Raw genomic sequence first — 27,436 nt, 5'->3', positions numbered from 1 at the left:
ATCATCTGCTTGTCCTATCTGGTATGAATCCCACACACTTGAGCAGTATTCTGGGATAGGTCACACAAGTGTTTTGTAAGGAATCTCCTTTGTAGACTGACTCAATTTCATTAGTATTCTGTCAGTGAACCAAAGTATGTCACTTGCTTTACTTATGACTGTGCCTAAGTGATTGGTCTGTTCCATAAACCTACAAACTGTTACACCCAGGTACTCGTATGAGTTTACTGATTCCAACTGTGACTCACTGATGTTGCAGACATAGGATATTACATTTTTTTTCCATTTTGTTAAGAGCACAATGTTACATTTCTGAATATGTAAAGCAGGTTGTCAATCTTAGCACTATGGTGAAATATTATCAAAATCCCACTTAACATTTGTGCAGCTTTTTCAGGCAGTACTTTATTATAGACAACTGCACCACCTGAAAAAAGTCTGGCGTTACTATTAATATTGTTGTAAGGTCATTATCTCTTCGTATATTTCGTCCACGACTGCATCTTCTTCTTTGGATGTTGGCATGTATATTTGTACTATCACAGTGTCCTTTGGTTTAGTTTCAAGTCTGACTAGTATTGTTCGAGAGCTATATTGCACATATCCCTTGATACGTGAGCCATAGTTTTCCCTCAAAATTATTTGAACTCCTCCCATTCCTCATCGATCTTCGTCAGTTCCGGTGTGAATGACTCTGTATTCTCCAGACCAGAAATCACATGGTTGGGGCCATCTCATCTCTGATATGCCTAGGATATCGATTTCCAGCCATTCCATTTCAAGTTTTACATTTTCTGGCTTGCAACGCTGAAGCAGTGTTCTTGCATTCCAAGTGGCTATGTTCAAAACAGGGATTCTTTTCCTTCACGTTGTCTGTATCTTTTGCAGTACCCACCCCGAGATCCGATTGGGGGACTATTTTATCTCCAGAAAATTTTACAGAAGATACTGACATGGTTTACTGCTAATGCTTGAGATAACTGTAGCTCTTTAATGTGGTGGTTTCCCATTGCCTTCCAAATCCTATGCCGAAATATATGAAGAAATAAGTAATGCGATGAGAAATGTTAAGGGAGACGAAAACCTGATTGCCATGGGGGACTGGAACATGATTGTGGGTGAAGAACCGGAGGAAGGAACTGTGGGCAAATATGGACTTGGAAGAAGAAATGAAAGAGGAGATCGACTAAATGAGTTCTGCTCGAGGCACCAATTAGTTGTTGCAAACACACTTTTTCAACATCACAAATGAACAAGATACTCATGGAAGGCCCCTGGAGACCTGAGGAGACAACAGATTGATCACATTCTAGTGAAAGCAAGTTTTAGGAACCATATAAAAGATTGCAGGAGCTATCCATCTGCAGACACAGGCAGTGATCATAACCTGGTTCTGATGAAAAGTTCACCGAGATTCAAACATTTGAAGAAGAAGCCAGTAAAATTTAAATGGGAACTAGAAAAAAGGAAAACTGAGGGACTGGCAAAGCGCTATGCTCATGAAACAGACAACCTAGCTACAAATTTTCAACATGGTGGAGTAAATGAAGACTGAACTCAAAAACAAGAGGAATTGGATTACAGCAGATATTATTGATCTTATAGAAAACAGGAGATTATACAAAAATGCAACTGATAAACAAGGAAAAGCTGAATACAGAAGACTAAGGAATTTAGTTAATAGAGAAGCTAGGAAAGCAAAAGAAAATTTTCTTGAAGAAATGTGCAGGGAAGTGGAAGAAAATATGCAAAACGGAAGAACTGATTTAGCCTACAGAACAGCAAATCAGCTTTTTAACAAACGTAAAACAACACTCTTGGGCACAATAGAAAATAAAAAGGGGAAAATGCTGTTTGGTGAAGAGATGGAAATAATATATAGAGGAGTTGTATGCCAGAACATCTCTTTTGGAGGAAGTAATAGGAAGAGAAGAACAAGTAGATGAACATGACAAGGGAGATGACATTCTGCAAGAAGAATTTGACAGAGCTCTAAAAGAACTACAGGACAACAAAGCAACAGGTATTGATGACATCCATGCAGAACTAATAAAGAATGCTGGCGACAGCATGAAAATGATGCTGCTTAAACTTATTAGGTCCATCTATAACACAGGAGAAATACTAACAGACTTCCAGAAATGCATCATTGTTCCTATACCAAAGAAGGCAGCAGCTACAAAATTTGAACAGTACCGAACTCTAAGCCTAATATCACATGCATAAAAAATTCTCAGAAAAATAGTTCTGAAGAGAATTGAAGAGAAGGTGGAGGATATTCTGAGTGAAGATCAGTTTGGTTTCAGAAGGGGATTGGAAAAAAGAGAAGCGACTCTGGCACTGAGACTAGTTATCGAAAAGCAATTACAGAAAAATAAACCAACTTATATTGTCTTAGTAGACATGGAAAGGGCATTTGATAATATTATCTGGCAAGAGATGTTCAGACTGCTGAGGAAAAGTGGAATAAAGTACAAAGACATCCGTGTGATACTCAGTTGGCAGTGATTAGGAACTGTCACCAAGAACAAGAAGCAAATATTAGAAAAGGGGTACGACAAGGATGTGTTCTCTTTCCTCTTATATTCAGTGCTCACATCCAGGAAGTTATAGACCAAGTTCGAGAAACTACTGAGGTGGGGATCAAAATTAATGGGCAGAAGATAGACATGCTACGTTATGCAGATGATATTGCTATAGTCACGGAGACAAAAGAAGATCTAGAGGAAGTCCTCAGAACAATGGAAAAAATTCTATGGAATCAGTATGGAATGAGAATAAACAAGAAAAAGACTAAAGTGATGGTATGTAGTACAGGAGCAGAATATGAACCTCTGAGAATGAGAATTGGAAGAGAGGAGCTGGAAGTGATAAGAGGAATTTACTTACCTGGGAAGCAAAATCACAAGGGATGGTAGAAGCCAGAAAGAAACTGTGAGCAGAATACAAAAGGCTAAAATTGAATTTAATCGGAGAAGAACTTACTCACCAGCAACAACATCAATCTGAAAATAAGGAGTCATATCATGAAAGGTTTGGTTTGGAGTGTGGCCCTATACAGATGTGAAACTTGGACAATTGGAAGAGAAGAGAGAAGATGGCTAGAGGCCCTGGAGATTGGTGCTATAGAAGGATAATGAAGATCAGCTGGAGAGACAAAGCAACAAATGAAGAGGTGCTTAGAAGAGTACAGGAAAACAGATGTCTGTGGAGGCACATCCAAACAAGAGGAGACAAACTTGTATGGCACATCCTACAACACAACAACATCATTGGAACAATAGAAGAAGGAGCTATTGAGGAAAGGAATTGGCGGGGGCGACCAAGGATATCATACATGGAACAGATCATGAATGACGTCGGATGTAACACATACGTGGAAATGAAGAGGAAAGCAGACAGAAGAGAAGAATGGCACTCTGCTGCAAACCAACCTCAGGGTTGCGAAAAAAAAAAAAAGAAAGGTCATTATATACAACATGAACACCAAGGATACCAACACAATTCCCTGAGGCACACCTGAAATTATTTCTACTTCTATTACTTACAAGGGGAGGCCGCCAATTGTGAAATTCAAATTCGATTCATACTGCGCATAATAAAAGCTCATGGCCAGAGGTGTAATGTGGCAAAGCACCAAGATGCACTTCTCAACCGTTGTCGAGAAAATCGACAGTTAAAAGAAACCGTTGCGGTGAAATACACTCTACGATTAATGATTTTCTACAGCGTGGTGGTGTAGTGGTAAGCGCTGGGGTTCATATTCCGAAGGTCGCCGGACCGAATCTCGCGCCATGCAATATTTTTTTATTATTAGTTTCTTGCAATATATATATATATATATATATATATATATATATATATATATATATATATATATATATATATATATATATATATATATATATATATATATATATATATATATATATATACTATTAATGAATTGCTTATGCATGTTGGTGAAGGCGGATCGCTCTCCAATTGTACCGCCTCCATTTTTCCGTTTGTTTAACAGGGTGTACCAAAGCTGTCCCGTCCGCACTGATTTTCGACGATGTTATAAGTTGCGCTAGGGACCGCATCTACCTTCTTTCGAAGTTAGCAGGCAACTACGTTGTTATGCGGCGGCTCGTTTCGGCCCATTCAACATCTGTCCTTCAAGTGTAACGAGCGAGTAACGGAGTTTATATTTCATACCTGCCACAGCAAGTTTGTGTTCGTGGGGTCTCTATTCTAATTCGAACGTTTGACTTACGCTATACGTATTCGTTTCTACGCCTTCCGTTAACTATACGTGGTTAACATTATGAAGACAATTAATAACATTTGTGAAATACAACTTTGTTTGCGGAAAACATAATAATGTTCGAAGTCGCCAGTTTTCCACGACAAATGACTTTCAACAACTTATTAAATGCATAATTGTTGCAACTGATTGCCGGGAATTTTTTATATATATATATATATATATGTGTGTGTGTGTGTGTGTGTGAATTACAAAAAACAAATACTAAAAAAAAAAGTTCCATGGAGGGAGATTCAATTTGGCGACCTTCGGATTACGAACCCGAGCGCTTACCGCTGCACCACCACGCTGTAGAAAATTATTAATCGTAGAGAGTATTTCACCGCAACGGTTTCTTTTAACTGTCGATTTTCTCGACAACGGCTGAGAAGTGCATCTTGGTGCTTTGCCACATTACACCTCTGGCCATGAGCTTTAATTATGCGCAGTATGAATCGAATCTGAATTTCACAATTGGCGGCCTCCCCTTGTTAGATTAGATTAGTACTTGTTCCATAGATCATGAATACGACGCTTCGTAATGATGTGGAACGTGTCAGATTAATAAAAGGTGTCTATACAAGATATTACAGTACACAAAATATTACATGACACTTAATACTTTTAATTGTTGTTCTTTTTCCCCATAGTAACTGTTTCACTTTTTGTGCTCCTGTACAGAAAATTCATTTCCTTACTATATAATTTAAATATGTTGTCCTCTGCATATTTATAGCAAGACAGTGATATTCATTCTTTACTCTCTGGACTTTCAATTGTCTTCCTCTCCACAGATACGTGGCATTGCCAATGATCAGTTATGATTCATCAAGTCATTAATCTAAGCCCCAGTAAATATCTGTGTCATGTACTTAGTGGCCATTTTAAGGAAATGTAGCTCAACATCATATTACTATGACAAAAAAGAAAACAAACATATTTGGACTGTTATTAAATGCATGATGATCAAGCAATGAATGCAGTGCTCAGATTAAAACACAAGGAACAGAAAATCTTTTCTTCCATTATTTATTTATCCCAACTTATCTCCCTCACTTTATGTTCACAGAACACTCTGCTAAACAAATCAATGTTCTTGTGCTCAGAAAGAAATATTTTATTTTAGTCAAAGTCAAGTGCAAAAATAACATTCATTCATATATTCCCCTTATATACTCTACTTCTCCAAGGCATGAGACATCCAAGATAAGATACTGTATCCTAACAGATCTTCAGTCCAGTCACAAATTTTGCTTGATGTTCCATACAATCGTACTTTTGATAACAAGTGTAGGTGTGGGTGGTGCTGTGTCAAATGCTTTCCGAAAATCTAGAGGTGCCATATCTACCTTACTGCCTTGATCCGTTCCTTTCAGGATGTCATGTAGGAAACTGCAAGTTAGGATTGAAATTTTGTAATTCATGCTGGCTTGCATTCTACTTGAGGTAACTCATTATGTTTGAGCTTATAATATGTTCTAAGATTCTACAACAAATGCATGTCAAAGATATTGGCCAATAGCTTTGTGGTGCATTCCTGCTATCCTTCTTATAGACTGTGTGACCTTTGATTTCCTCCAATTACTAAGCATGGTTATTTGTTCAAGGGATCTAAGATAGATTATGGTTAAAAGAAGAGCTAACTCACCTGCTAATATGGTACAGAATGTGACAGGGATTCACTGGGCTATGGAGCTTGGTTCAAACTTCTCAATTTCAGCTGTTTCTCAACCCTACTTACACTAATATCTGTATTATTCACGTTTGTGTGGTGTGATAAATATATTGGATACTACTTTGCTAAGTAACATCTGAAAATGGAGTTAAGAATTTCTGCTTTTGCTTTGCTACCCTCCTGCTTCACTATTCCTGTCTTGTCCATGCGTCTCTAGACAATTAACTTTGGTACAGGCATTATCCTTTACACGTACAACCAGCATTGCTTTGGGTTTTGTGGCATCTTTCTATAAGATTCTACTGCGGCAGTCATTGAAAGCGTTAGACATTTCCCTCTTGACAGTCAAACATGTTTCATTCAGCATAGCTGTGTCTATGGCCCTACGGTTTGTCCCACACACAAGTAGTGAATCGCAGTGATCCATTGCCTGGACGATCAATCACTTCGTAGAGTACATGTGTGTGGGGAAAATTGCAGAGATTGGTCACTGATCATATGGAAATCCCAGGCAATTTGATGGATCACACATACGATTTGTGCATGTAACATGGTTGCCTGTCTGGTTAGCAGTGATGTATGGCAATATGGCTTCTCGGTTGCAACTTGTTTGTCTAGTTATTAAGCATGGTTGTGTAGTTTGGTATTGTTTTGCTTTGCCCATGTTGAGAAAGAACTTAACTTTAGAATTTTAGTTATTCAGGGACCATGGAGCACTTCAAGAACAGAAGATGAACACTCAGATTTTGCAGTGATTAGCATTTTGAAGCTTGTGTTGTAGAAGTAGAATTTAGGGGAAGTTCATAGCAACAATCATGATACAATGGGCACCACATGATGATTTTGAATTATTTATGAAACAATATTATTGATGTTTTTAACTTCTAAACATAATGACATACCATAATAACAAGTGGATATTTTAACACAAAAGTTCAGTGCAAATCTATATTACACACTCAAGTATCTTTAGTAGCTTGTAACTTCATGTAATCTAACACTCCCTCATATATATCTTTTGTGTGTGTGTGTGTGTGTGTGTGTGTGTGTGTGTGTGTGTGTGTGTGTGTGTGTGTTTTAGGAGGTGTGTAAATTTGAACTGTCTGTTTGCAATTGCATAGTTGAGATTTATCACTTACTTTCATTTTTCTATTATTTTCATGCATCTATATTTGGGTCTTCTGTATTGACATCTGCTTACATATTTCACAAGCCACTGTACGGTGTGTGGTAGAGCGTACCTTGTACCACAACCAGTCATTTCCTTTCGTGTTCCATTCACAGATAGAGCGAGGGAAAAGCAATTGTCTATATGCCTCTGTATAAGCCCTAATTTCTTGTATCTCACCTTCGTGGTCCCTACGCGAAATGAGTGTGGTGGCAGTGGGATAGTTCTGCTGTCACCTTCAAATGCTGGTTTTTCAAACTTTTTCAGTAGTGTTCTTCAAAATGATTGCCTTGTTTCCTCCGGGGATTCCCACTTGAGCTCCTGAGGCATATCCATAACACTTGCGCAGTAACAAATCTAGCAGCTCACATCTGAATTGCTTTGATATCTTCTTCTAATCCAACCTGGTGCAGATCACAAACATTCAAGCAGTACTCAAGAATAGGCTCAGTAGTGTCCTATATATAGTCTCCTTTACAGATGAACTACACTTTCGCAAAATTGTCCCAATAAATAGAAGCCAACAATTTGCCTTCCTACCACAATCCTCACATGCTTGTTCCATTTCATATCGCTTTTCAACATTATCCCCAGATATTTAAATGGTGTGACTATGTCAAGCAGGACACTACTAATGCTGTATCTGAACATCAAGGGTTTGTTTTTCCTACTCATCCACATTAAATTACATTTTTCTACATGAAGAGCCAGCTGTCATTCACCACATGAACTAAAAATTTTGTCTTGGTTGTTTTGTATCAACGTACAGTCACTTATTTGCAACACATTCCTGTACACCACAGCATCATCAGCGAACAACCGAAGATTGCTCCCTGCCCTGTCTGTCAGATCTTTTATCAACATAGAAAATAGCAACAGTCCTATCACTCTTCCCTGGGCACTCCTGATGTTATCCCTGTCTCCAATGAACAACCACCATTGAGAACAATATACTGGGTTCTATTATTTAAGAAGTCTTTGAGCCAGTCACATATCTGTGAGCCTATTCTGTATGCAAGTGTCTGGATTCTCCCTCATACAGTTTATAACAAGGGTTATGGTAATCAGGAGTGCTGCTATTTACAATATTTCTATACAAACATCTCCACTGCAAAACAAACAGTAAATACTAGCAGCTAAAACGTAAAACCAATGAATGAAAAAGCAACCAAAGACTGACAAGTGCTAAAGAACAGTATTAGAACACTGGAAAGATGTACACAATCCATTTGGTGTCAGTGAAAAATTTAATAAAGTCTGTACTACAAAGTAAGCAACATTTCCCAAGAAAAGCATTTCAAAACAAGTTTAATAAATTGAAATTCCCATTTCTTTTAATTTGCATTTTGCAAGTATCTGTGGGAAAAGCGAGATCAACTGCAACAGTCACTGAACTTACAAGTTTACCTTCCATAGCAGAACTTCTTAATACAGTGGGGTTCATAGTTCTGGTTGAAACTGCTTGACAAATCACTCGTGTGTGGCGGGGTCGAGCTGGGTGACCAACTGCAGTGATATTGTATGTGACCCATCAGTGTGATCCACTGCTCATGTGTAGGGCCCTTTAAAGTGACTGGATATCATGGAGGATGATTCCCAATATGAGCTGTTCTACCAGGAACATACTTATCAAGTTAACATGAATAATAGCCAGCTACACTGTTACATAAATTGTTTATGTTTTATATTATTTACGATGAGCCTATTTCAGCATATTGCAATCGTCAGGTACTCTGTAAACACATAAGTCAGAGATGGTCTTAATATAATGGTCTTGTAGCTATGATACGAAAAGCTACAATACATCATTGGGTGTTTTTATCTTACATGCAACATCATTGCTGTCATATCTTGTGTTTTTTAAAATTATTACTTTCTCCTAGGTGTGTACTGGAGATGTATCGAATTTTACTTGGTTTCCATGTATGTTACTTTTCTGACAGCTTGGATGACAACAGATCAGTGATATTACATGTATACATAGATACCATTATAAATAAGTGATGTGTGAAATTCAATTATTTTTATTATAAAAAAACAGGACATGACGAACATTGTTACATGTAAGGTAAAAACACCCAATGATGTATTATAGCGTTTCAGATCACTGTTACAAGACCATTATATTATGACCATCACTTACTTATGTATTTACAGAGCACCTAACGATGGCAATATCCAGAAATCGGTTCATCGTGAATGATATAAAACAGACATTTTACATAGCAGTGTAGCTGGCTATTATTCATATTCATATTGATTATGTCATTAAAAGACATATTTTGCACTGCAGGCCCCCAATGAACAGAAGTTTGTTAAAAAGTTGTTGGTCAATTAGTCTTTTAAACCTGAGGCTCAGTTGTTCTTCATGCTCCTCACCACAACTAAATGTTTCGAGTTACTTATTAAGATATGACACTAGTGACTCTTTACCTCGCTTTCTGAACACACAAATCCTCCTTCCAGTTGCCCTTTGTAATTTGGTAATCATTGTTACTACATCAGCCTCACAATCACTGCTACCTCTTTCTATATCGACATCCTTAAAAGAGATCAGTTTGATTTGTTACCATTAGATTCTTTATAGTTCCTTCATGAGTGGGATTCCAAAATGTTTGTTCTAGGTAGTTCTCAGAGAAAGAATTTAGTAATGTTTAGTAAGATGTCTTTTCATGCCAAACACTTATAAAACTGTAATTTTCCCAATTGATTGTTCAATGATTTAAGTCGTCTCCAATGATGACAGTATTATTGGAGAACTTATGTAATAGTGAAGTGAGGTCTTCTCTAAGGTTTACTGCTACATCTTGAGGCGAGTGTGGTGGTTGATACAAGGGTCTGACTAAGTTCATGTTCACCATTGACACTGAGTCTTTACCAAACAATCTCACATGCAGCTTCAATTTCTATCCCTGTGGATTTCTAACTCTAGTCTGCTGCAACAAATACACCATCTCCATTTACCATTAGCCTATCCTTTCAATACACAATCTTCAATGTGCAGTGCACATCTGAACCATTTAGGGGGACCCTATAGTACTCAACTCCATGGCACAAGTTTCACAATTTATAGTCTAGTTTGTCACACAGCCTTTGAACACTCTGATTAAAGCCTTTCACTCACCTCAAAACTCACGGGACCACAATCAGTTCTGGGGACAACGTTACATATTACAAACTTTGTTGAACATCTGTGAGCATGTCTGGCCTTCCAAACTGCCTCTACCAGTTGTTTGAATGATCCAAGTATGACCCAGAGCCCAGACAACTTGCACAGTTCATTCGAGAGATAAGAACAATTCCATCTTTTGCAACTCAATGTTTATTTTGTTTTTAACCTAAAAGATTTTGCCTATTCATACTAGTTATCATGAGTGGTCTCTCACACAAAGGAAATTATTTAGTAATACATATGTTGTTAAGAGATCTGTACACTGAAATTGTCTGTTTACCATTTTATGGTCATGATTTATCACTTACTTTCACTTTTCTATAATTTTCATGTGTCCATATTTTGATCTTTATAGGCCCTGGAAGCATTTCATACAGGTTCCCAACTGATATTATATATTATTTATACATTTCATCATACACAATTGTTGCTAAAATAATCACATAGGTTTCTGTGGCCAGAGCCAGTTGACATGAAAGTTTTTGAGTCTGATACCATGTCACAACGTAAAAAAAGAAAAGAAACTACTGGAGAAACCATCATTTCACCCATGGTTACAGTGGCTTTCTTCTGAGTATACTGGTCAAATTAAACAGTAAAACAATAGATCCTCATGAAGACCACTGTAACCACGGCCGAAATGTTCATTTCTAAAATACAGTTTTTTAGAAGAGCGTGCTGAAAAGTAATGCCTCTGAATTTTTTATGTGAAAATTCTTACAGCTTTTTAAATAAAACAAATGTTATTAACAATCTGCATCTTTATTCTTCAAGTCTACATATTTGCAGCCCTCTGTCACTAGAAGCTTCCAAATTGTACTGTATAACATGGCAGTGTATAACTTAACTATGTTGAAAAGTAAGGAACAACATGTTTTAATCACATTTTAAATCTGAATAGAGAGTGTGTGTGTGTGTGTGTGTGTGTGTGTGTGTGTGTGTGTGTGTGTGTGGAGGGGAGGCTGGGTTTTGAGTTTCTTCTTATTTATTACTTCTTAATTTTTAAATAACTTTTTTGTAATTACATCTCATATGAACAACCCTACATCAAGAGGGCAAGGTCATGTGAAACGTGCAACAGGAAAAATTATGTCTTAGAAGTTTTCTGAGTATAGTACCCCATCTTAATGTATGATTGTGTGCTGAAAAGTAATGTATCTGAATTTTTTACATGAAAACTCTTAAACCTTTTTAAATAATCAAATGCTATTAATATTTTACATCTTTCTTCTTCATGTCTACAAATTTATTTCTCAACATAGTCACTCTGGTGACGAACAGATTTTTTTCAATGAGAGACCAGTTTGTTGATACCATCACTTTTGCTTCTCCTTCCCCACTCCAATACCCCACTCCACTACCGCTCTGTATAGCTTCCATACCACTTCAGTCAAGCCCATAGCAAGTGAGCTAGGTTGTATGCAGTGTGTAACATGAAAGGTTATGAGTAGTGCACAGTATAAATTTGATATACTACAAAATTGAAAACTTGTACTGTGTGCATCTGTTGATTACAGAAGACACGATGGCCACATGAAACAAACAAAAAAATGAAAGTACGTGATAAAGAGATACACAACTGAAATTTGCTGTGAGGAAAAACTATAGATCTCCTAATAAAATGTGTATAATTAAATAATTTTGTTTCTATTACCAACAACTGATGATACCTGGTTCAAAGAGGTGACACACATTCAGTTAAAAACAAGATAAACATTCAGCTGTAAAAGATGGGATTATTCTTATGTTCACAGCAAACTCAGTTAAGCTGGTTTACATGTTAGCTGTACGAAAAATACATTGGACAATCTTTTTTTTATAATAAAAAATTAAAAATAACACCTAACTGACACCAAATGTGTATTAGAGTTAAACATCGTTTGTGACAAAATCGCTGGCACTAAAGGAGGGAATAAGTTGCAACATTAAGCACATGTAGGTGCTAATTGGCTGCCTTGAGCTGGTAGGAGGTAAGGTGAATTTGCTTGTGGGGGCCTGGCGCTCAGGGCACCATGTGGCCACCACGTAAGGAAAATCCTGGGATGGGGAATTTGGACACTGCATTGATTGTTTAAGAGGGCTGGCTATGCTTCAACCAATGGGCTAGTGTCAGTCAAACTGAAAGATGGTTTCTTAGAGCACTTGACTCACAGTCAAGTATTAATGAAAATCTTAACCCATCTGCAATCTCAGAAAAATGAGGTGTATCCAACGACACAACAATATTTTCAATAACTACAGAAGTTCATATTTCACAGTGAATAAACATTTTCACAATGAATCTCTAAATTAACAACTTTTACATTCATGTTTTTTCAACGCACAATATCTCAGATGATAGCACCACACTATAGCTATCATCTCTGAAAACTACATACTCATATCTATTTTATTTCTTGATTTATTACATTTTATATATCTTTTCATTATCCAAATGTTTGTCAGGATATTTCATCCTTCCCAAATACGCAGCAAATTAATACTGCATGAATACCTCATATTTTGGCATACTTGTGTATTTATTTAATGAAAAGTTCACTATTTGTCCAGTGGCTATTTAAATATTAATTAAAACTGATAAAACAAAATCACTGTACTTTAAGAAGTGGCCAGTCCCACATGATAGCTGATACCACACTAGTAAAAGTGTGCCAAAAGATGCTTCTGACAAGCATGCCTAAATAATTCTTAATAATATTTAACAACAATCTATTATAGTGAGTGCACTTGTGAAAAAATACAGGCTTTTTTATTTATGGTTAAACCTCTCTTTATATTTATTGGGAATGGTCTGAGTGTGACCACATTTTTGTAACATTTCTTTATTCAAATACTGTTGTACTATATTAGTTTAGTCCAGAAGCGATCAAGATGATCAAATAATGTTTGTAGAACTTAAAAACAATGTATTTTTGGTGGGGACAGGCTTCAGCCAATGGAAAAGCAGATCATAGCAGAACACTAAGAAAGTTAACTGGAGACTGGGAATTTTTCAAATCAAGATCTCAGGGAAGTGTTTCTAGACACTTCATTACATTTGTGCTTGAAAGAAGTCGACCTACCTGTGGTAACAAGCAGTTCGATTGTGGAGGTGTTTGATTCTCGGCGGTGAACAGCCGCTACCATACATTAACTTCTGAAGGGACTTTATAATTCAAGTGGTCTGGATATTCTTCAGAGTAGGACGGTAACCTTTTCCACTCGTATTACAATACTGAGGATAGACAGATTATGAGTTGTTATTCTTTGTGATAATTTGTAAATTATGATGTTAAACTTCGAACTGTTTTGAGCTGGTGAATATTTTGTGTATTGTGATTATGAAATGGACTTAGTTTTCAAGTACATTTGATAACCATTTAGTTTGGTATTTTGCTACCATTCTCACAATGCTCTCAATGTAACTTTACTGCATTTGATAATGGTATCTTCTGTCTCTATTTCAACTGTATATAATAAGAGATATCCTTCCTTGAATAAACATTATTCAACATAATTCTATGTCATCTACACCAATTATAGACATTAGAACAGAACCCTTGCCATTAAATTATTCATTAATTTTTATTTTGTATTTCAGTGTATTTTATTAACTCACAGTTCTAACCAATGCATAGACTATTTTACTGCAAGATCACAGCTACAGGTTATTATTTACAGGTAATTAGCTGGGGAGCATGTAAGCAGATGTACATGGCTCAACCTTATGACTACATCAAGCTATTCTTATTAAACAGAGCCGTGCATTGCCCAAGTACCTTAAGTACGAGTAGCCACAGGCAAAGGCGCAACTGGTTTGCTCATTTGGAATGCTGTTTAGAAGAGCAGCTACACTAGCAGTAACCATTAGGTACTATCTCAAAGCTTACTGGTAAGGTCTGCATCACAATCCCATAACATCTGCTCATGCTCCTTCTCAGCTCTCTCTGTTTTACTGTTAGATTTCCACTCTCATTGCGTGCCCCTTCTAATGGAATGAAGTCTATGAGTCTAAGCACATTTCTGTTTTTGCTTAATCTTTGTTCTGTTATAAGTTTTGGAGGTTAGTGACACATTAGTTTCCTGTTTTACTTATACTCTAGAAGAATACATACATAAATACATTACATACCTTCAAATTCATAATCAATAAGAGGCGATGAACTAGATGTCAATGTCATGTCCATTACACGCAAACATCCATCTTGTGTAGCTAATACAGGCTTGTCAGATGCTGCCCAGTCAATGTCAACAATTTTTACCATGTCTTTTGGGCATTTTAATTGTGAAATACGCTCATAGTGCTAAAAATAAATAAATAAATAAATAAATCACAATCTACTAAACTATTAATTTATGAATTTCTATTACTGTAATGTGTAAAAAGTGGTGGGTGATCAGCAAGTAGCTATATTTAAAGATAATTTGTTGTGTAAATATAAAATTCCTCATTCCAAATCATTGCAATTTGTTATGCAAATGATTCATGGAGCATAAAGCTAACTAACAATAACTTTAATTTATATAAAAAGACCTAATATCATCACACTTTTAAACAGGACAATTTTCGAAAAGACAGAATATTGGAGCACACTGTTTGGTTAATACGAATGCCAATTGCTGTAGGTGTACTGGGGAAAGAAAGGCGAGACATCTACAACAATGCAAAAATTATATTGAAAGGGATGATACACATATTACAAAACACGCAAAACTCAATGCTGACTGCTTCACAACCTGCACCACCTGGATCCTTCCTACCAACACTTTCCTGTTGTGTCATATATCTCTCATGTTTCTTATTATTTATGTTGCTTTATGCTTTCCTCTTGGAACTTAATGTTGTATATTTGAGTTTTTTCCTTTTCTATACCTGTCTCATTAAAATCCTTCTGCATCTACTGCCACGTCATCTACTAACCATGTAAAATATTGAAATGCCCGATGGTCACAGAAATCTACATATTTACACCGATCTGACTGTACACATAAGACAGCTTTATGATCTGTATCTAATTGCTTGAACCAGTGTATTACATTATCTTCCATGTTTGTGAACAGTTGCAGCAAACAGGTATAATTGTTCGTGTGGCGCGCAAATTATTCTCGGGACTAAGACCTGGCTGAACCCTGAGATAGGAAGGTCTGTAATATTTAGTGAGGGTTGGAACGTGTATTGGAAAGACAGATTAGACACCGTAGGAGGTGGTGTCTTCATTGCAGGTGACAAAAATATTGCGTCTCCTGAGGTCGAAGTAGAGTGTGATTGTGAAGTTGTCTGGGACACGTTTAACAGGGCTAGGAGAAATAAAGTTAATTGTTGGGTGTTACTACCGGCCACCAGGTTCCACCGTGACAGTTTTAGAATCATTCAAAGGGAGTCGACACTCTGTATCACAGAAGTACCCGGATCATGCTATATTAGTCGGAGGCGACTTCAACCTACCTAGTATAGACTGGGATGTCTATGGATTCATTGCAGGTGGTACAGACAAGCCGTCATGTCAATTACTTTTGAAAACATTATTCGAAAACTGTCTTGAGCAGCTAAATCGACAGCCAATGCATGATGGAAATATTTTAGATCTGGCAGCCACGAACAGACCAGACCTCATCGACGGTGTCAGTGTTGAGACAGGGATTAGTGATCATGATGTTGTCGTTACGACTATGGTTACAAAAGTTAAAAAGTCGTACTTCCGGTACGATGGACATGGAAGAATTATGGGCAAATTTTAAACACATTGTAAATCACGCATTGGAGAAGTATGTGCCGAAAAAGTGGGTTACAGATGGAAAACACCCACCGTGGTTTCACAGCGCAATTCGGAGAATGCTCAGGGAGAAAAGACAGTTACAGTTGCACTCGCGGTACAAGAAAGATTGGGAGAATGAGGACAGGCAAAAGTTAGTAGAGATTCGTGCTGCAGTAAAAAGAGCGATGCGCGAAGCATACAACCACTACCACCATCATACCTTAGCAAAAGATCTTGCTGAAAACCCAAGGAAATTCTGGTCTTACGTAAAATTGGTAAGCGGGTCGAAGGCTTCCATCCAGTCACTCACTGATCAGTCTGGCCTGGCAACGGAAGACAGCAAAACGAAAGCTGAAATTTTAAATTTAGCATTTGAGAAATCTTTCACACAGGAGGATCACACAAACGTACCGCCGTTTGAGTCTCATGCAGATTCCCGTATGGACAACATAATGATAGACATCCCTGAGGTTGTGAAGCAGCTGAATGGGTTGAAAATAAATAAATCGCAAGGTCCTGATGGGATTCCAATTCGGTTTTACAGAGAGTGCTCTACTGCATTGGCTCCTTACTTAGCTTGCATTTATTGCGAATCTCTTCGCCAACATAAAGTCCCGAGCAACTGGAAAAAAGCGCAGGTGATGCCTGTATATAAGAAGGGTAGAAGGACAGATCCTCAAAATTACAGACCAATATCCTTAACATCGGTTTGTTGCAGGATTCTCAAACATATTCTCAGTTCGAATATAATGAATTTCCTTGAGACAGAGAAGTTGCTGCCCATGCATCAGCACGGCTTTAGAAAGCATCGCTCCTGCAGAACGCAACTTGCCCTTTTTTCACATGATATCTTGCAAACCATGGATGAAGGGTATCAGATGGATGCCATATTCCTTGACTTCCGGAAAGCGTTTGACTCGGTGCCCCACTGCAGACTCCCAACTAAGGTATGAGCATATGGGATTGGTTCCCAAATATGTGAGTGGCTTGAAGACTTCTTAAGTAATAGAACCCAGTACGTTGTCCTCGATGGTGAGTGTTCATTGGAGCTGAGGGTACTATCTGGAGTGCCACAGGGAAGTGTGGTAGGGCCGCTGTTGTTTTCTATCTACATAAATGATCTTGTGGATAGGGTGGGTAGCAATGTGCAGCTCTTTGCTGATGATGCTATGGTGTACGGGAAGGTGTCATTGTTGAATGACTGTAGGAGGATACAAGATGTCTTGGACAGGATTTGTGATTGGTGTAAAGAGTGGCAGCTAACTCTAAATATAGATAAATGTAAATTAATGCAATTAATGCAGATGAATAGGAAAAAGAATCGCGTAATGTTTGAATACTCCATTAGTAGTGTAGCGCTTGACAAAGTCATGTCGATTAAATATTTAGGCGTAACATTGCAGAGCGATATGAAGTGGGACAAGCATGCAATGGCAGTTGTGAGGAAGGCGGATAGTCATCTTCGGTTCATTGGTAGAATTTTGGGAAGATGTGGTTCATCTGTAAAGTAGACTGCTTATAAAACACTAATACAACCTATTCTTGAGTACTGCTAGAGCGTTTGGGATCCCTATCAGGACAGATTGAGGGAGGACATAGAACCAATTCAGAGGCGGGCTGCTAGATTTGTTACTGGTAGGTTTGATCATCACGCAAGTGTTACGGAAATGCTTCACGAACTCGGGTGGGAGTCTCTGGAGGAAAGGAGGCATTCCTTTCATCAATCGCTACTGAGGAAATTTAGAGAACCAGCATTTGAGGCTGAATGCAGCACAATTTTACTGCCGCCAACTTATATTTCACGGAAAGACCACAAAGATAAGATAAGAGAGATTAGGGATTGTACAGAGGCATATAGGCAGTCATTTTTCCCTCGTTCTGTTTGGGAGTGGAACAGGGGGAGAAGATGCTAGCTGTGGTACGAGGTATCTTCCGCTACGCACCGTATGGTGGATTGCGGAGTATGTATGTAGATGTAGATGAGATATGTGGGGGGGAGGGTAATGGAGATGGTTAATACTCCCCCCCCCCCCTTCTCTCTCTCTCTCTCTCTCTCTCTCTCTCTCTCTCTCTCTCTCTCTCTCTCTCTCTCTCCCCCCCCCCCCCCACACACACACACACACACACACACACACACACACACACACATTGTAGAACACAATATCGCAATTCAACATAATCAAAACTGGAAGTCTAATAACATTTCATAAGTTTCTTTGTTGTCTATATAACAATCAGTTTTCAGACATTGCCATAGGTTCTAGTTTACATATACAAAGTTTTAGTTAACGTATACAAGTGCACACATTGATATAAATAGTCAAGGTCAGAAACAATAATTTCTTTGTTGCAAAAACAAACTTATGCTATATATGCTTGAAATTTTCTACTGAATAACAACTTTTCTCTGTTAATAAATGCTTAAGTTTATTCTTTAAATTGTTTAAAGTAGCTGTCTTGAGGTTAGATGGAAGTCTGTTATAAAATTATAAAAGGTGGTTCCTACTGTATGTGCACTACAGTCTGCAGCCTTCCCCCCCCCCCCCCCCCCCTCCTCCCCCCAGCAATTCTGTGAAAATTTTCCCTTCATGTGTATTGTGCCTATGTACATTACTGTTTGTTACATTATATTCTGGATTTTGGTTCACAAACATTATTGCCTGCAGGATTTATGTAGAGTAGATGGTTAGTATTTCATATTTTCTTAAGATTTCTCTACAAGGCTCACTCCTGTTTAACTTGGCTACCATTCTTACTACCTTTTTTTGTAGTATGAAGAGCCTGTCTGCATGGACAGGTGGTGCCCCACCCCATATCTCAATACCTTATTCAAGATGTGGATGTATCCCTCCAAAGTAAATTTTTCTCAAGCTATCGTGGTCCAAAACAGCTGTGACACTTTTCAGAAGATATACATTTGTACTGATTTTCTTACAAATATGGCCTATATGTTCTTCCCATGACAGGTGTTTGTCAACAATTACACCCAAAATTTGTGTTTGTGTAGCTAAGGGCCAATGGAGGTGTAGATAGATTTCTACTTATGTTACGACAATAATTACGCATAAACTGCATTGTCACCGTCTTCTCTCTATTTATGAGTAGCCTATTTGCAGTAAGATAACTGGACAGAAAATCATAACTAATTTCACTACTTTTTTAGCAGTCAGCATATCACAGCTCCAGTTGACAAAAGATGTGTCATCAGCATAGCTTGCAACCTTGCAGTTTTGGGGTTCAGTTAAATCATTTACATACACAAGACACAGAAAAGGTCCCAACATACTTCCTTGGGGCATACCACACTGAAGTATCTTGTGGGTTGATTTGGTTGTTGCTAACTGTTCATTCCTTTTATAAGTTAGCTTGACACACTGTTTCCTGCCTTTCAAATAGGAGGTAAATAGTTGTAAGGCTATCCCTCTCACCCTATATATGAAATAGAATTGTATGATTCACAGTATCAAAAGCTTTACTCTATCCAAGAAGGTGCCTGTTATCTAGTCTTCTTCATTTAGCTTCTTCAATGTTTCATATGTAAAAATTGCTACTGCTGTTACAATAGATCTTCTTTTTCTAAAACCATGTTGTAATTGTTAAATAGATTATGTTTGATGAAATATGCCTCAAATTGAGGTAATATTACTTTCTCTAATAATTTTCCAAGCTCTGAAAATAATGATATTGCCCTATAATTTTTCATGTCAGTTTTTATTCCCTTCTTATACACCAGTAGAATTTCAGCAATTTTCAAAAGATCAGGGAATTCTCCATGACAGAGCGTGAGCCTGATATTTATTAAATGTGTCAGAGGCTTAACTAATTCTCCTCTGCATTCCTGTAACAGCTTAGATGAAATGTCATCCCAGCCAGAAGACATTTTAGCTTGAAGTTTTGAAACGGTTGCTAGGAGGTCCCTCTCAGTCATGCTATGAATGAAAAAAGATTGGCTAGTCTTTGTAACATTAAAATTCGGTGTTTCATTTCTGCCAATTTTATTAAACATCTGTATGAATTTCTCACACACTTCTTTTGGGTCATTTGTTATACTGTCATGTTATGCTGGAGTGTTCAAGAGAATGCTGTTTCCACATTTTTTATACATTATTTTCTGGGCTGTTGTTCTAACACAGGTTGAGTTGCTTATTTTATAGGCATATTACTGAACTTTAAGGGTAGTCATTGAATCTCTGTATTTTCTTCTGAGCAGTTTGTATTTTGTTAAATAGTACTGTAACTTAGTATCTCTAAAGAGTGTGTAACAGTCTTTCATGTTCTCTCTCAGTTCAATAATGTCTGGAGGGAAATTCTCAGCTTTGTGATTAATAGCTTTGTTTCCTAGTTTTACTAAAGGACATGTTTCATTTAAAGCAAATCGATGGCTATGAACGTCTTTTTTCAGGGGTCCAAAAATATGGAAATCATATGTGGGGAGATCACAAGATTGTATGGAGGATGCATAATGACTTTCCACTGAGACTTCTACAGTGTACTCAAAACTACCTCGGCAACATGCGGTTGGGCCCATATGTTGCTAAAATTCTTTCGAGTATGCTGCAGAAGTTTTGCTGGGAAACCCTTTAACATTGTCTATACAGTCCCAATTTCCCTTCATGAGATTTTCATATTTTTGGAGTCCTGAAGAAAGACATTCATGACTGTCAATTTTCTTCAGATGAAGAGGTGCATGCCCAGCAACAATTCTGGTTCTGTAGGCAACCGCAAAAGTTTTCGCATTAAAGTATTGACTGTCTTGTCTCACGGTGTGATAAATGTATTCATAGTTATGGCAATTACTTTTGAAATAATAAACAGTTTATTTCGTTTTTCCCATCTATTTTATTTACATTTGACAGTCCCCTATAATATAGTCATAACTGTGCATAATACACTTACAGAAAAAAACTGCAGTACCAAGAAAGAGCCATAAGACAAATGGAAGTTGGTAGGTGTGTTTCTACATCTGAAAGATGATGTCTATTCAGATTTTGTGGCAGTCACATAAGATTGGTGCTAGTAGTGCCACCACAAGGATGCAAATCGGGTTTGCCGGTTGTACAGGGCTATTACAAATGATTGAAGCGATTTCATAAATTCACTGTAGCTCCATTCATTGACATATGGTCACGACACACTACAGATACGTAGAAAAACTCATAAAGTTTTGTTCGGCTGAAGCCGCACTTCAGGTTTCTGCCGCCAGAGCGCTCGAGAGCGCAGTGAGACAAAATGGCAACAGGAGCCGAGAAAGCGTATGTCGTGCTTGAAATGCACTCACATCAGTCAGTCATAACAGTGCAACGACACTTCAGGACAAAGTTCAACAAAGATCCACCAACTGCTAACTCCATTCGGCGATGGTATGCGCAGTTTAAAGCTTCCGGATGCCTCTGTAAAGAGAAATCAATGGGTCAGCCTGCAGTGAGTGAAGAAACGGTTGAACGCGTGCGGGCAAGTTCCACACGTAGCCCGCGGAAGTCGACGAATAAAGCAAGCAGGGAGCTAAACGTATCACAGCTGACGGTTTGGAAAATCTTACGGAAAAGGCTAAAGTAGAAGCCTTACCATTTACAATTGCTAAAAGCCCTGACACCCGATGACAAAGTCAAACGCTTTGAATTTTCGGCGCAGTTGCAACAGCTCATGGAAGAGGATGCGTTCAGTGCGAAACTTGTTTTCAGTGATGAAGCAACATTTTTTCTTAATGGTGAAGTGAACAGACACAATGTGCGAATCTGGGCGGTAGAGAATCCTCACGCATTCATGCAGCAAATTCGCAATTCACCAAAAGTTAACGTGTTTTGTGCAATCTCACAGTTTAAAGTTTACGGCCCCTTTTTCTTCCGCGAAAAAAACGTTACAGGACACGTGTATCTGGACATGCTGGAAAATTGGCTCATGCCACAACTGGAGACCGACAGCGTCGACTTCATCTTTCAACAGGATGGTGCTCCACCGCACTTCCCTCATGATGTTCGGCATTTCTTAAACAGGAGATTGGAAAACCGATGGATCGGTCGTGGTGGAGATCATGATCAGCAATTCACGTCATGGCCTGCACGCTCTCCTGACTTAACCCCATGCGATTTCTTTCTGTGGGGTTATGTGAAAGATTCAGTGTTTAAACCTCCTCTACCAAGAAACGTGCCAGAACTGCGAGCTCGCATCAACGATGCTTTCGAACTCATTGATGGGTACATGCTGCGCCGAGTGTGGGAGGAACTTGATTATCGGCTTGATGTCTGCCGAATCACTAAAGGGGCACATATTGAACATTTGTGAATGCCCAAAAAAAACTTTTTGAGTTTTTGTATGTGTGTGCAAAGCATTGTGAAAATATCTCAAATAATAAAGTTATTGTAGAGCTGTGAAATCGCTTCAATCATTTGTAATAACCCTGTAACAGTCGTGAACATTAGTTATCTTTGAGATTGGACTTAGTGAGTTGATGTTAGTCAGGAATGCCATTACGGCACAAATACGCCACCTAAACCTCACTAAGTTCGAACAGTGTCATGTGATAGGCCTATAAGAAGCTGTATGTTCCTTCTGTGATACTGCACAAAGACTTAGGAGGAATGTAGCCACTGTAGATGATCACTGGCAGTATTGGTCACAAGGATGTACAGTCACAAGAAGAAAGGGCTCCAGATGGCCACATGGTAATACCGAGAGGGAAGACCATAGTGTTCAACATATGGCTGTGGTGCATTATACTGCATCTGCAGCAGCAATTTGAGCAGATGTGGGCACAACAGTGACATACTGAACTATTACAAATCAGTTACTCTGTGATCTCAGAATGTTAACCACTTAAATATGTTACGTACACAAATGTAGACCAAAAATTTCACTACTATAATTATTTTTTTGCGTCATGATTTTCTTCCATCAGTGTGTGTGTGTTTCTGATAGGAGGAATAATGATAATAATAATAATAATAATAATAATAATAATAATAATAACAAAAGCAGAACCTGGAAAAACAGTGAAAAATTAAGTTTCAGTATAAGTAAAAATGTGTTGGATAAACACATTCATGAACACTTTTATGAACTGATTTTCATGTGTGTTCTTCTCTGCACACATTCTGTTGACCCATCTGGCTTAACTGCTTAGTAAACGCTACATAAATGCTGCATGGTGCAATACATTGGACAACTATTGCACAATATAAGAATCTGTGCACTCTCAGTCCGCTCTGAAGTCTGCTACTTACTGGTTTATTGGGCTTTCAATGGAGACACTGAGACACTCTGGCACAGAAGGTATTACAATAAGTTTCCTAGTCACACTCAGTGACATCTTCAACACAGAGAGGTGAAATTTTTATTTTGGCAGGGTTGGTGGGGGTGAGGGATGTAAATGCTATCATTTAAGTGCCACAATCTTTTTAAAAACTAAAAGACAATGGAAGAATGTTGCACCTGCTGATTTTTGTCAGTTGTGAGTTTTCAAGTTTTGTGGAGTCTCACATCTTCTTTCAAATACTTTTAATATAATTCCAATAAAAGCCAGTGCATAAGAATTCACTAGAGAATGAAACACAGCCTGTCTATGTCTGACTGCATATTACACTCTTGATACCACACATTACTTTCACACACATGGCAATTCTGCATAACACATCATCACAACATGCTGGTCCTTTGTTGTGCTGCAGAAAAGTGATTTTTTGTGTGTGTGTGTGTGTGTGTGTGTGTGTGTTTACTGTAACACAAGGTGTGATTCCTCTTAGCACCCATTTTTATATTGAAATAAGAACTGCAATATTGGAAAAGGCAATAAGGGCAAATAAGGCAGTGCACTGTGCACTGTCCTTATCAATGAATGATGACTGATACTTTTTCACTGTTAAATATTTGATGAGCACTACTAAGACATAGCTTTTCATTACTCACACTGTTAAAAGCATCTACATCTACATCCATACTCTGCAAGCCACCTGACGGTGTGTGGCGGAGGGGCCTTCGAGTACCTCTATCAGTTCTCCCTTCTATTCCAGTCTCGTATTGTTCGTGGAAAGAAAGATTGTCGGTATGCCTCTATGTGGGCTCTAATCTCTCTGATTTTATCCTCATGGTCTCTTCGCGAGATATATTTAGAAGGGAGCAATATACTGCTTGACTCCTCAGTGAAGGTATGCTCTCGAAACTTCAACAAAAGCCCGTACCGAGCTACTGAGTGTCTCTCCTACAGTCTTCCACTGGAGTTTATCTATCGTCTCCGTAATTCTTTCGCGATTACTAAATGATCCCGTAATGAAGCGCGCTGTTCTCCATTGGATCTTCTCTATCTCTTCTATCAGCCCTATCTGGTACGGATCCCACACTGGTGAGCAATATTCAAGCTGTGAGCAAACAAATGTACTGTAAACTACTTTCTTTGTTTTCGGATTGCATTTCCTTAGGATTCTTCCAATGAATCTCAGTCTGGCATCTGTTTTACTGAGGATCAACTTTATATGATCATTCCATTTTAAATCTCTTCTAATGCCTACTCCCACACAATTTAAGGAATTAACTGCTTCGGTCCTATGACACTCCCCTGCGGCACACCTGAAATCACTCTTACTTCGGAAGACTTCTCTCCATTGAGAATGACATGCTGCATTCACACGACAACTTCAGTTTCAGTTGACCTGTAAGGAATACCCTATACCCATTACCACTACAACTCTTCTTTAAGCTGCAGTCACATCTGTACACTTTGCGCCTAGACATCACATGCCTGTGCTTGCCCCACAAGCAAGTAGAGGCAAGTATGCAGTGCATGCTTCTTTCTTATCAAGTGTGCATGAGTTATTCCATTCACACATAGACAGCAGCATTCAGACTACACCAGTGATCAAGCTTCAGTTGTAGGTTAAACACATCTGTAAGAATGGCTGGTGAGCAGCAGGTTTCTTTTGTCAGAGTCAGCCAGGCATACTGGTGATGTGCACCAGTGAGGCTGCAGCATAAACATGCCCCCTACAGGCAGGATGAGGATCACCTAACATTACTTATAAGGCTAATTATACATATTTTATTTATCTTGAAAAACATGTAATGATAATGATGATCGTAAATATGAGAAAACTTCATAGTGAGGAAACAAGTAACTTGTAAACTTGTTCATTATGAATGCATATTTTTGCTTAACTTGAAGAGCTTGCGAAACGGAGAATTACGAAGCGTGTGAAATGTCAGAATAGTCTGTTGCTTTGATAAATTCAGTTCTATAGATAAGCAAGATGCATTGACAGTTGAAATTTGTGGATCATAGGGGGGGAGAGGTTTTTGCAGTATATGGATCTGCAAACATAAAAGAAGTGGCTGGTTGCTAATGAAGAAATGTCATATAGTAAATGTCAGGTTACCGATTCCATTTGCAAATAAAAAAGTACTTTATGGATGCATATTTATGCTACAGAATGGAGGTGGCTGTGCTACTAAGGTTTCTAATTATTTCAGAAGTATATTCTCAAATGTAAATAAGGTGATGACCTTTTGTGAAAATTTGATGTGCTGAGTACAGCAGGATAAGGGTCTCATCATTTACAGTGTCTACATCATCAGTTATTTTAAGCTTGTGTTTTAGACCTAGATAGTCCTGAGAATTGTAGCTTGTTTTTCATCACACCTTTTCCAAAATAAAACCTGGACCTACTGCTACCCAAAATATGGGGCCCCATTTCCTTTCTCTTGTCTCTCTACTACATCGCACCACTGATTACTAAGGAAAATATAAAACACAAAGATGCCATACCAACGGTGATGAGGTTAGCTCCAACACTCGCAATTCTTGCTACTAGGGGCAATTACCCTAGTTCAAAGTAGAGCAGCAAATGGAGAGAACTGCAGACAGGTGCATGACAGGTGCACTTGTCTTTCAGTCTGGGATGGGGAGACTCTTCTGCCTGCACAAGGTGGCCCATGTGCACAAACCAGAGCTGTGCATGCCTTTGTCTCAGTGCATGCACCACCTTGCCTCTTTGTGCAATGACCACATGCACCCACTGCACACAGAAATTTACACAGGTGTAAATGCACCTTTAAGAAGACAGGGTGGCACGGTTGGTAACAATGACCTGCTGGAAGTAGTATATTGGTGATCTGTGGGTGAAGAGAGCCTTCACTACAAATTATTTGTCACCTCATTTGTACAAAACAAATCAAACAATAATCTCATTTAACAGACACAATAACTTACAGTTCACAAATTATACAATGGTGAGTCCAGGATGAAACAATAATAATATCATGAAAAGGACAGATTGCTAGTCATCTTATAGAGGAGACAATGAGTCGCAGACAGGCACGAAGAAAACCTGCTATACATTTGAGCTTTAGGCCAAAAGTCTTCTTCCAAAATGGAAAACACACACACACACACACACACACACACACACACACACACACACACACGATCACTGTCTCTGGCCACTATGGGTCTAACCACAGCAGCAGGAGACAGTGGTCATGTGTGTTTGAGTTTGTGCTTGTGTGAATGTGTGTGTTTTATATTTCAAATGAAGGCCTTTTGGACAAAAGCTAAGAAATGCAGCAGCTTCTTGTCGTGCCTATCTGTGACTCAATGTCTCCTCTATATGGTGGGTAGCAATCTATCCTTTTCATGATTTTGTTGTTAGTTCACAAATTATGATTTATACAGGGAGTATCATAATCAGTAGTGAAAAATTACACAATAATAAAAGCAAACACTTTCTATTAAACGTGGGTCCACAAACGAGCTGTCTGAAAGATAACAGTGAATGCCGGGTTATACGCTGCCACTGATGTCAGTATGAAACATAGTCCCCAGTTCATACAAATGCATTTCAAATATAAACTTTTCATTTAAGTCCCTGGATTATTGGGCTCATATTTTGCCTGTGCCCTACTTTAACAATAAATACCATACTATTTCAGTAAGTTATGTGTTACAATGTACTGTACACTCATACCAGTTTAATGATGTGTTTCCATCCTGTCAGTGCATTTGGAGGCAATAATCTACTTGTCTGTACTATTGTGAATTATGAATTATTTCAAACACCCCTGGATCATCTCATAAAACTTGAAAAACCAGTACACAGTACAGTTCACTGCTCCGGTTCTTCAAACATATTAGCAGGAGTCCTGGATGCTTCCTTCCAAGATGACACCTAACAGAAAAACCTAGAGTATTAAGGCCAGGTGATCTTGGAGGCCAACTTACACGCCCTGATCGACTTGACCAATTTTGAGTGTTAGATGTCATCTTACATCATTAGCAAAATGTATTGGCACCCCATCATCCAGGTACCATACTTCCCAACCATGGGTCACAGTCAAAATTTGAGCCCAGTTAGATGGGAACTTACTTAAATAGTTTAAATTTTAGAAACAAGTGTTCTAAGTATGGCAAAATATC

General features: G+C 38.2%; 1 protein-coding gene across 1 annotated transcript in view; it reads right to left on the bottom strand.

The window, feature by feature from the left end:
• Positions 1–27,436, bottom strand: part of LOC126484602 (WD repeat-containing protein 11-like) — a 208,359-nt gene that overhangs the window by 34,717 nt on the left and 146,206 nt on the right. Inside the window, exon 17 of the mRNA XM_050108172.1 lies at positions 14,415–14,586. Coding sequence (XP_049964129.1) covers positions 14,415–14,586 — 172 coding nt within the window. The remainder of the gene's footprint in view (positions 1–14,414; positions 14,587–27,436) is intronic.

The sequence above is a fragment of the Schistocerca serialis genome, chromosome 1 (genome assembly GCF_023864345.2).
Source record: "Schistocerca serialis cubense isolate TAMUIC-IGC-003099 chromosome 1, iqSchSeri2.2, whole genome shotgun sequence".
NCBI lineage: Eukaryota > Metazoa > Arthropoda > Insecta > Orthoptera > Acrididae > Schistocerca > Schistocerca serialis.
Note: the sequence above shows the minus strand (reverse complement) of the source record. Positions and strands in the feature narration are given on the sequence as shown.